This window comes from Dreissena polymorpha, unplaced genomic scaffold (genome assembly GCF_020536995.1).
Source record: "Dreissena polymorpha isolate Duluth1 unplaced genomic scaffold, UMN_Dpol_1.0 chrUn003, whole genome shotgun sequence".
NCBI classification, from domain to species: domain Eukaryota; kingdom Metazoa; phylum Mollusca; class Bivalvia; order Myida; family Dreissenidae; genus Dreissena; species Dreissena polymorpha.
Genome location: NW_026273317.1, coordinates 19,909 through 31,606, shown reverse-complemented (window position 1 = coordinate 31,606; position 11,698 = coordinate 19,909). Strand labels below are relative to the sequence as shown.

The 11,698-nt window shown below is 34.8% G+C and overlaps 1 protein-coding gene across 1 annotated transcript; it reads right to left on the bottom strand.

Moving 5' to 3' along the window:
• Positions 1-4,197: 4,197 nt before the first annotated feature.
• On the bottom strand, positions 4,198-11,506 carry LOC127863253 (uncharacterized). Its single transcript, XM_052402652.1, has 7 exons — positions 11,379-11,506; positions 8,245-8,459; positions 7,843-7,883; positions 7,608-7,676; positions 6,831-6,881; positions 6,234-6,437; positions 4,198-4,545 (listed from the first exon to the last, which is right to left on the bottom strand). The coding sequence occupies exons 2-7, from the start codon at positions 8,274-8,276 to the stop codon at positions 4,367-4,369; spliced, it is 576 nt and encodes a 191-aa protein (XP_052258612.1). The 5' UTR covers positions 8,277-8,459; positions 11,379-11,506; the 3' UTR covers positions 4,198-4,366.
• Between the last annotated feature and the right edge of the window lie 192 nt (positions 11,507-11,698).

Here is an 11,698-nt window from a genome sequence, read left to right as displayed (position 1 = left end):
AATCTATAACATAAAATATTAAAATCTTCAGATATATCAAAGAAACTTGCCTCATTTCATAAAATGGTTCAGGGACTGATATATATATATATATATATATATATATATATATATATATATATATATATATATATATATATATATAAAAGCTAAATCTATATGACATATAGATTTAGCTTTTTTTAAGATACCTGTATCGTTCTTTAGTACCGTAATGGCGGCACATGAGAGTATGCAGCGGCGGTAATTAGGATTTTATCGATTTCTGTGACTGTCTGTAATTTAAATAAAAACAGACCCAATAACTGCTTTCACTCGTCTGCTTAATTTAATGGATATTTAATATGGGAATTAATCATTTAAATTATATAATTTAGTTTTATCTATTCATCAGGTTGAAATGTTAAAAGATTCCATGAATTATAAACATTATCTTTATTTTGTCTTCATTATTTCAATTTTCATCACTTGAGCTTATCGAATTTGGAAAGCAACTTATTAAAAATACATTTCAGATTCTACTAAGTAACTCCCCTTTGACAACTGATGTATTCATGATAGTCAAATGTTTGTATCATTTATTTGTTGATTGTTATTCAAAGTTAAATAATTGTTTGTTTAGGACCATCCTACTTTTGTCTGACTAAATTCGTACCTATATATATAAGATATTAGAATTTACTGACTATACTTTTATTTCATATAACTAAAGACTATTTTGACTATTTGCGTTGATGATGATGATGATGATGATGATGATGATGATAATGATGATACTGATGATAATGATGTCATTATTATCATCATAATCATCATCATCATCATCGTCATGATCATTATCATCATTATCATAATCGTCATCATCATCATCATCATCATCATCATCATCATCATCGTCATTATCATTATCATCATAACCATCATTATCATTATTATTATCGTCATCATCATCATCATCATCATCATTATCATCATCATTATCATGGTGGTGATGACGACGACGACGGCGGCGGCGGCGGTGGTAATAGTAGTAATAGTAGTAGTAGTAGTAGTAGTAGTAGTAGTAGTAGTAGTAGTAGTAGTAGTAGTAGTAGTAGTAGTAGTAGTAGTAGTAGTAGTAGTAGTAGTAGTAGTAGTAGTAGTAGTAGTAGTAGTAGAAGTAGTAGTAGTAGTAGTAGTAGTAGTAGTAGTAGTAGTAGTAGTAGTAGTAGTAGTAGTAGTAGTAGTAGTAGTAGTAGGGGGTGGAGGAGGATGTGGGGGAGGAGGAGGAGGAGGTGGGGGAGGAGGAGGAGGTAGGGGAGGAGGAGCAGGTGGAGGAGGTGGAGGAGGAGGAGGAGGTGGTGGGGGAGGAGGAGGAGGTGGAGGAGGAGGAGCAGGTGGAGGAGGAGGAGGTGGAGGAGGAGGAGGAGCTGGAGGAGGAGGTGAGGCTGGGTTTAATAATGTTACAAGTTATCTCCAAGGTGTTAGTGTTACAAACGGTTCGCCGATTAAGTATAAGTTTAAAGGTTGAGAAAGTAGTTCCAAACCGTTTTAGAAAAGTCATCTATGAAAGTGTTATATTACCATGAGAAAGTTACAAGTTATATGACAAGGGAAGGCACTGACCAAAACATGACTGGATATATCGCATTAATGATCTTCGCTGAGATTATCGCTTAGTGTGTAAAGTAAAATATGTAACGTTTACAATTACTTGTGATTCGTGGGCTTTATTTGAGTTATATTATCAAAGCACATGATAATCAGGGATCTAGCTTTCCGCTTTAAACGGAACTTTTCGTTTAATGGAAGCCTCTTCTAAACGAACATTGAGTTTAGGCGGAAAGGGTTGTTCCTGATATTCCTGTGCGGGCTAAAAGGGCTAATCTGGGACGACATCATACTTATATAAATTAATCTCCGTTTTCCAAATCTTTTAATAGTTAAGATATATATTGTTCGTTTACAGATAATCATTTATCTATAGGATAACATGCCAAATTGTGCGCTATGTAGCAGGAATTTATAAAATACTATAACTTTAACATACTCTAAACACAATAATAACTTCAGACTTGGCAGGTTGTAGCGGGTTACATATCTCTCTAAAAAGACACGGATTTAAATACAAGCGAATGCACTTCTGTTCAACTTCATATTCTTAATCAAAAAGTTCTTTTAGGTTTTCCCAATTATCGTTATCGTGATGAACTGTATCAACAGGACGCACACCTGAAATTAAATAAGGTTATCTAAAATGCTAACATTTTCATTAAAAATCCGTATTCATTAACACGTTGTAACAAGGTATAATCTTCATTTTAACTACATTTAAGTTACAAATAAACACAATAAGTTAAAATTCTCCTTCTTAAAAATCCTTCAGTTATTGCAAATAAATTTACTCGAATGGACAGGGTATTTAAGTGGTGTGTCACACAAAAATCTCTGCGCGGTGATTTCACTTATTTACATCAAATCCTTGTGTACTATGGCCATGCCCATTTGGCAGTCCCATTGTGCGTGTGACTGACAATAATTGAACAATAAACAATCCAATTGAGCATATGATTGACATGCATGAGTAATAATGTCTTGGAGGCCGTTTTATGAACATATCTTAGCGTGATCTTACGTAAGATTCGTAGAATTTTGTCGTACGCTTATCGTAAGTACTGCGAACCGTTTTATCAAAGATATCGCAGCTAAGATGTCGTAAGATTTGTGCTTAAAGCTACGACTGGGTAAGGCCACTCTTAGCGTTCGTAGACATGGCGGCCGCACGAGCTTTAGACGTTGGTAAACTAAGAGAGTTGAGAATGTTTCGAGAAGGAAAGGATTTTGCGATCTCCTTGATGGTGAAATATTGATACTATTGGACGTATTTATGTTTGATAACGTAAAATATAGTCGTTATATCATTCTCTGCATTAAACGTCCAAGGGAAATGAAATTTGCGATGTTGGGATAATTAATTCGTTAAATAGGTAAGTATTTAGTCATATTTGTTCAATATTTATCAAAACAAATGTTTTATGGTTTCTTTTTAAGTAAAACAGTTCATTTGTCATTATATCTTGAATTTTAAAGGTTGAATTATAATTCGGATATTGCAATATTTTGGACTTTGCTATACAAGTTAGTTATAGACGCAATTTACTGATATACCTTTTTCGCATAAAGTTTTGAAGTTTTCGTCTATCTTATAAAGGCACTGTATGGTGTCTGCGATATCTGCCCCCACCGATTATAAGTAGTAAACTTTGCAAACCCAAAATTACCAATGTTCTGTCAAAAATAGATTTATGAATTTTACAGTCAATATACATATGAACAGCTGAGCAACATCAATCTCACACTGAACGGTTAGATACAAGGTAGCAAAGTTATATTCTGATCGAGTTGCGCTCTTGCCCAATATGTTATTTTAATGACACTGAATCACACTGTACAATATCTTTGTCGGCCATCTTGCTTTTTTGACATAAACGCGGGAAATCGGATGAAGTTTTTCGACTGGTTCGCGATATTCCAGATCGTACGCTTAGCTAAATTCTTAGCTGCGACTCGATACTTACGACAGCGTTCATAAAACGGGTATTAGCGGATCGTAAATGAAATCGTAAGTGAAGGATTTAAGATAAGATGCGCTAAGATAAGATATGTTGATAAAACGGCCTCCTGGACACTGGGCAGCCAGATCGTGCCTGTGGACAACCATGGATCAGTATATGTGTCGCGTTCTGGGAAAACTGGGCATAATGCATGTGCGTAAAGTGTCGTCCCAGATTAGCCTGTGCAGTTCGCACAGGCTAATCATGGACGAAACTTTCCGCTTTTATGATATTTTTAGTTTCTATGAAATCCCTCCTTATCGAAAATCAAGTTTAGGCGGAAAGTGTCGTCCCTGATTAGTCTTTGCGGACTGCACAGGCTAATCTGGGATGACACTTTACGCACATGCATTAAGCTCAGTTTTCTCAAAACACGACTCATATGGTAATCGGGCTGACCGATCATGCTTGTAACCGACAGTCATGGGTCACTATGACCATAGAAACTGGATAAGTAATACACTTGTCGAAGTCGTTAATTGTGCAATAATTGAAAACGTGTTTAAAACAGTACATGATTTTATTTAACAAAAAATACAAATAGTTATTACAGTATGCAATAGTTGAAATAAATAGAATAATCTATATATATTATATATGTGTATGAATGACCGATGCAATCTTTAAAATGGCTGTATAGTTATAGTACTTCAGATCATGTTGATTACGTGTGATAGTCACTAAGCAGTTATCTGTTAGCAACAACGTTTAAATGCTGCATACTGAATTTCTTTGTTCAGATTATTCTTTCGTTTTGATATAATATACTAAAGCTACTCTTCTTCGTTATCAAAGACCGAATACAATGCATAGAATATAAACACACAAAATATTATCAGGTCCGAAACAGTCAAGAACAATGCAAAGTTAATAAAATGGAAGTCCCAGTCATTAACGAAGGACGGGCACTCTAGTTTCATGGCTCGGTAGTTTCCAAAGCACCATGCCATTCCTGCAATGAAAGAATAATATTCGACTATTTGTGCCGCGTCGTGCGACAATGGGTTAATGCAATTAATTATTTCAGTGCTAGAACCGAATTCTGAAGGCCTTTGCAAACAGTTTGGATCCTGATGAGACGCCAAACAACGTGGCGTCTCATCAGGATCCAAACTGTTTGCTATTCTTATAGTATTCTTTGAAAAAAATCGAAGAAATGCTAATTTTAGAAATTCAGCAGACGACATTTTAGCAGACGACAATTTTCCCAGCATGCAAATGGTTAATATGCATCGCGCAGACAGGTCGGGAGCTTCCCTGACCGCTGTAAATTCATGCAATATTTCGTGGTCTTATTAGCCAACATGGTAGCTCCTGACCAGACTGCGCGTATGCACAGGCTGCTCTGGAGCTACGCTGGTCGCATAAACCATATGAACTATTTTTGCATGACGCGGCTCAATTTATATATGCTACCTTACGCGAGTTAGTATTACATACCATATTTTATTTTATTGCTCCAAAAATAAAATCCTCATCACATGATAATCATGTTTTTATTAGTCTGCAATTTTATCAAATCGCCGCACTTACGTTTTAGCGATTCAGCCGCTTCATTCAAATGAGTACGTTAAAGAGTTTGCAAGGAGTAATCGGGAATCGTTGTGTATTTGGATGCATGACAATAAAACCTTGAGTAAAAGCTGCGGGTACGTTTTACCTGTTCAGAGCAAAACCTTATTTCGTTCTGGAAGGATTTTAAATGAATATGGTGTACAGCGGCAACACGAGCAGGAATTGTGTCACCGGTTTTTATATGAAAAAAAATGCATGTAACAAAAAAATGGGATTTTAAAAACGTATTTTACCCTTGATGCTTACAAATATTGCTTTGCTATTTGAGGATGAGAAGTGAGTTAGTATTTTTGTCTTTTAAACAAAAACGACGACAGCTTACGTGACAAAGAAACCGCTCCAAATGGTAGGTAAACAAATAATAACTTTAAGCGATGTTGTAATTGCTGAATTTCCTTAGCACTGTAAAGCAAATCACATCACAGAAACATCAGTCTAAGATTAATTGCATTATACATAGAGGTTATTTGTTGGATTCGGTGGATTATCGTTTTTAATTCACGAGTGATCATAGACAATGATATTTTCACAAGTGGCGCAGCCACGAGTGAAAATATATATTTTCTATGATCACGAGTGAATTAAAATCAATATTCAACCGAATCCAAAAAAATTTCTTTTTATTTTATGCTTTTTTTGCAGTTTATATACATTGTTAAAGAGTTTTACTTAAGAAAGTCGTTGGGATTATGTTGTCATTTTGTCAAATAAATGACGTCATTTCACAGTAAACAATGAAAATTATCGATAATTTTCACTGATAATTTTCATTGTTTGAAACAGTGAAATTATCCGTTTTAATCCACCGATATTTGTCTATAAACAACCGGAAAGCATTAAATAAAAAAACATTAAATTAAAGACGTTTTCTCATTTGAAGGGTCAATAAAAAGGCTCATAAAGGTAAGTGTAAGAACGCCTATATGCTAATGATTATAATATGTAATTATACTTCGTGTATACTTAATATAAGTGAAGTTTTTGCTTATAAAAGGTATAACTTTGTTAAAACAATCTACGATATATTTCAATCAGTTGTGGAAAATTATTTACTAGACATCATACCTACGATAAACCAAACAACGGCGAACAAGAAGTCAACGTATATATAAATCTCCACAAACAAATTTTTCAAGGCTCTCTCCATGTGTCCTTTAACCCCCAGGACCAGAAAGGCGATCCAGAATATAAAGCCTAACGTGGCTTTTACGAACAAATATGTTCCGACGTTCCGTTCTTTTTCACAGTCAGATCCAAGTTTAGTGGCACCTTTAACAAATAAATAGATCATGCTTATGTAAACATTCACAATTGGAATTAATGGGTATTATTAATGTTTTTAAATTAGGTTTGGCTTTTAATGTTGTTACGTACATGTATATTTTAAACATACACGCTTGGTTGTTGCTGTTGTTGTTTCTGTCATACTTTATATTTATGTGTTCAATATAACAGAGACGTAGATAACTGTTATCCACGTCTCTGAATATAAGAACAATCATGCTGGTGAAATATCTGAAAGTATCATAACGAAATGATATATCATCTTAAACAAAGACGGTATAAAGTATTGGAATTTTATAAACGCTGGCTGTGATACAATTTATGATATATACGTGATCAAGTAAATAGATGAAATGTACAATATTTTTAAAACGTTACCTGCGACAAAACGGGCAACTGTTATCAGAAGGAAAATACCACATATAATGCCTGTAAAAAGAAACAAATACGTTCATTAATTCTCGATAGAAATAAAGGTGGCAGTTGTGTATGTATGAATATAAAGTTTAATGTAAGGACCATAAAACAAAACACGGAGGCGCAAGTTGGCAATTATGCAACTCCGCCATTATCACCAAGGTGATCGGGAACTGGCAGGGGCACTCTCGAGATCTCAGCAACAACCAGTTTACGGATTTATATCAGTCTGTCAACGATTCTGGTATACAGATTAACGTCGAAATATACGATAAGGAACATAGTGTGCATAACAACCGGGGTAAAATCGTTTAATCAAGTATTCGGATCATCTTTTACAATTCGGATACTCGACCAGTATTCGGATATCCGGATAATTGTTACCACCACTAGTATAAACGGTATGTCTGTCTGACGTTCCATCCGTTCTACATGTCATCCGTTCGTTCGTCGGTCTGTCTGTTCTCTGAAAAGCAAATGTTGGTAATGTCTTTATTTCTATGTGCTTGCATTTTGCATGCTAAGTGGGTAGGTAAATGAGTTGCACTCTTCCTGATATGTCAATCAGCGATATTGAAAAATTGACAGTTAGCATGTCACTTGGCTGAGCCTATGAAAAACCAGAATTCTTAGCGAGGTTAGAAAGTGTATTTATAATAATTGAGTCTGTAGACATTAACTCAATAGCATCAAATCCGACATTAAAAGGATACCATTAATTTAGAAAGCACAGCATACCTTTGTTGCGTTCGTAGTGGTCCCTTACAAATCTGCGTAGAACATTTTTAACAGTCTGTCGAAATTTGTCTGCAAATTAGATTATAAACGCCTATATTTCAAACAATCGAATTGAAATGTAAAAGTGTTATTGTTATTAGAGTTGGGGGTAATATTTAGAACATAAATAAATTGTCAGCAAAAATATTAAGTGTTTATACAAACATTACACAAGCAATATTGTCCTGATTCATACCTCTGTATTCTCTGGCAGTCGCAATCCTCCCGGGAGAACTACTGCAAAGAAATCATACGATCTGTAACTGACAAATGATGACAAGATAACGCTTTCGTGCTCATAACGAGTTCTAACAGATCGAATACCATTTGCATAAGAATAGTAAACGAAAACACGTAATGCCATCCTTTTTCGATTTCCCGCATTAATCGTGCTTTCCATATTCTATTTTTTATGACTAAGATTAACGAAAATCATTGTCTTACAAAGTACTAGATGGATAGTTCCATAAAGCCGATAATATAATGGTATAATGACAAATACTTTTCTGCGTGAAAACTGTACTTATTTGATTTTGGAAAATGCCACGATAGCTCTAACTGAAAACGCCACATGAAAAGTGTTGAAAATTTCACTTACGGCACCGTGGGAATTTGACGCGTATTTATCATATCCGACACTGGTGGTGCGGAAGGCTGGGGTCTCAATTGAACAACTGAAGTAGAGGGCGGTTGTGGAGAGAGTGGGACGTTTGGAGGAGACGTAGCTTCTAGTATTCCCTGTAGGGCAAAGTTTGGCGGAAACCCGTTGGGACAACGTGTTGACGTCGGCAGTTTGGACAGGAAACCTGGTTTCTGTAATAAATAAGCTTAAGCCAATTCAATAGTTTCCCTATATGCAAGGTTCTTAAAAATAAATATTCACATACCGGGTATCTCTAACTCATGAAACCCAAAGTATATATTAAGTTGTCTCTACATTATACATCAAAAACAGGCGAAAAAATCTTTTTCATAAAATTTAGCGAGTCAACTAACCCCAGGGAAAAAATACATAAAAATTAATTTATAAATACTCCTTGAAAGTATTGATAGCAAGGATTGTTTCGTCGGATAACTTTTAATATGACAAAAGCGAACGGATACCAGTAAAATAACAAAATCAATCGGATAAATATTAATAATTCAACGAGATCACCAACGACTTTTAATGTGTGACAGAGCGTAGTTTCATTGGTTGCATTCCTTGCAGAATTTTACAAGTGACCAGACATACGTCTCCTCACATTCTATACATAGATGGTGACGTCACTACGTTATTGTCAGAAAGACCGGTGTGTACACAATGCGTCTCCTCATGAATTCGACCTTTTTGCTAATCAATCCCCCCACGGTCGATATGGAAGCACCGCGTATTTGTGTGAACGTGGGTTCCGACAATTATATATTTTTGCAACTATTTTTTTTATTAATTCAAACACATTCACGCCTAAAATTGTTTAAGTATAATAAATAATCATGGGCAGTTGAAGGGTATAGTAAAAATTGCAGTCAGATCACAGTGATGTGAACAGAGGTCGAAGGTCGAGGTTGACATAACTCTTCGATTGGGGAGAGCAATATTTACTATAACCCGAAATACGCCTTGTCATGTATTTTATTAAACTAAACAAACATTATGTTATTTAAGTTATACATTATAAGTACGTTCAGATTTTTGGACAATCAATCAAATCAATCTACATCAATGTGTGTATATATGCTCATAAGTGTCTACGAATTACTATCTAATGCGGATTTTTCGGCAAACTTGTGTTGAACATTTAAAAAAAACACGCGGTTTATACTAACAAATTACAGGTAAATCGGGACATATTACTTTTCAACGTCAAAATTGTGCAAAGGTAGGTACATGGGATACGGCAATTCGACACGAAAGTGACGTATAATAATTTTAATTGAACATATCATTTTAAGTTGCAATTGTTACAGTTGGTGAATGTTTAAACACTATACAATATTAAACTGAAGGTATTACCCAGATAATATACAGATGGTCCTATGTCAATATTTCAATAAACTATAAACGCCCTATTCATTCCTGGCTTGGTCGATTCTCAATGATTGGTGTTTCTTAATTAGTTGAGACTCGTATTTTGTTTAATCGATATCTAGCATTTATAAATCAAACAAACATAAGAAGTAAATTCACGGTGTCAATTGAAAGGTATTGACGCTTTATTTGTTTAATATCTAATTATCGCAAAACGGTTAACACATCTATCTCGCAGCAAACAGCATACATGATGACAGTGCTCCAGATAACATGCGTAAAGGCGTAAAAACGAATTAATTTTCTTAAATAACGATTTAGATTTAAAATCTTTGCGTAAAGTTACGCGTTGAAAAAATAAAACACGAATTTGAAATTTTCGAACATGCGTAAAAGTTCCAGTAGCAAATTATTTACGTTAAACATTTCATCCCAATTCTGACTCGTTTAGGCGCTCAATAAAAACATTAAGTCAACGTCACTCAAGCGTTTGCTGTGAGGAAAAGAGCCACACCTAAGAACAGTCGAATGGCAAAACGGTCTGTTCTCCTAATATTGCAGGCGAGTCATTACTGCTATTGTACCTTTTTAATTACAATTATTCACTAATAATAAATATTGTAATTTGTATACACAAGTTATATACTGTATACCTATTCAAAATGTCATTAAAATCAAATGTTAAATATAGTTTTTGATATGACTTTAACGGCGACCAACAGGCCATTATGACCTAAGCCGAAGTGTCAGTAAGCGTTTTACATAAAAAATCATAATAGTCGACCGAAGCGGTGTATCGAAGCGGGGAAGGCAAAAGAAGCCATTTCAGTGTAAAAAATCCACGCTGCATGCATTCTTTCAATTAGATTCTCATGAACCAAACACCCAAAGCATGGTTTCGTCAATAATTGATGAATGTATAAGCTCTTGCGTAAATGACTGAATCTAAAGCAGTTAATTAAAAACAAAAGGAAAGCCAGGCTTTTCCAAGACTATAAACCAAAATTTTAAATTATTGATGTGTCAAAAACCATGAATACACAATTATTTGGTAATATATTTTTGAAGAATCATTACTTTTATAACAGGGCGTAAAATAAGAATTCATTTTTAAAATAGGGTGTAAATAAGAATTTAACCAAATTTTTATCTGGAGCTCTGCATACATGTATATATAATAGCGCTAAATCAGTGAGTCCTTCATGTGGTGTGTATGCTCGTGTACCATAAACTTGAAATACTCGTATATTTGATTTCTTTTTCTGCTAAGACAATAAAACATGTCTACAAATATTACGACAAAATCGACTGACACCGATTGATATTGTTCACGATAAACTAAAGCTGTCTGTAATTAATAAACTCTCCACTCAACACTTAATTGTGTCATGACTTTATGTTTTATTTCTCCACTTGTAAACATACTTCATATCTTTGTAAAGCTAAGTCGATTTGATCGATATTTCGATTAGGGAGGGCATTGTTTCAATTGTTAACTCCAAACATTTGAAGTGTTTGTTTCAAAATAAAGAAAGCACCTTCAAACGAACATGTATTTGAATCATCGAAATAACGGGGAAATTTTTCTGCGGCGATGCAGTTGATCACCTAAATTGGATTAAATTTTCTATGATCTTCATCGCTTCACATGTCACAACTAAAAGTGTATATCTATCCGCACAAAGGCATTTTAAAATAAGTAATGTTGACTCTTTACTAACCTAGCATCTTTCGGTAAACCTGACAAACATTCAGCGCAGTACGTGTGTTGGCAAGGCAACATGCGCGGATTGGTGTACCGATCCAGGCATATCCCGCACTCTAGATGCTCCTCTAAACGTCTTGTTTGGGACGCCATCATATTTGAAAACAAGCTTCAACATTAAAACCAGTGGTTGGTATCACCATTTGGTGACAACTCAAAAAAGAGTTACATCAAACATTTAATAACTCAAGCTGGTCCGCTTTCTTTTCGGCGTAGTTGTCTAACCCAATTTATGTTAAATGAATGTTGAAGAAATTTCTCGAAAGTAGACCCGAA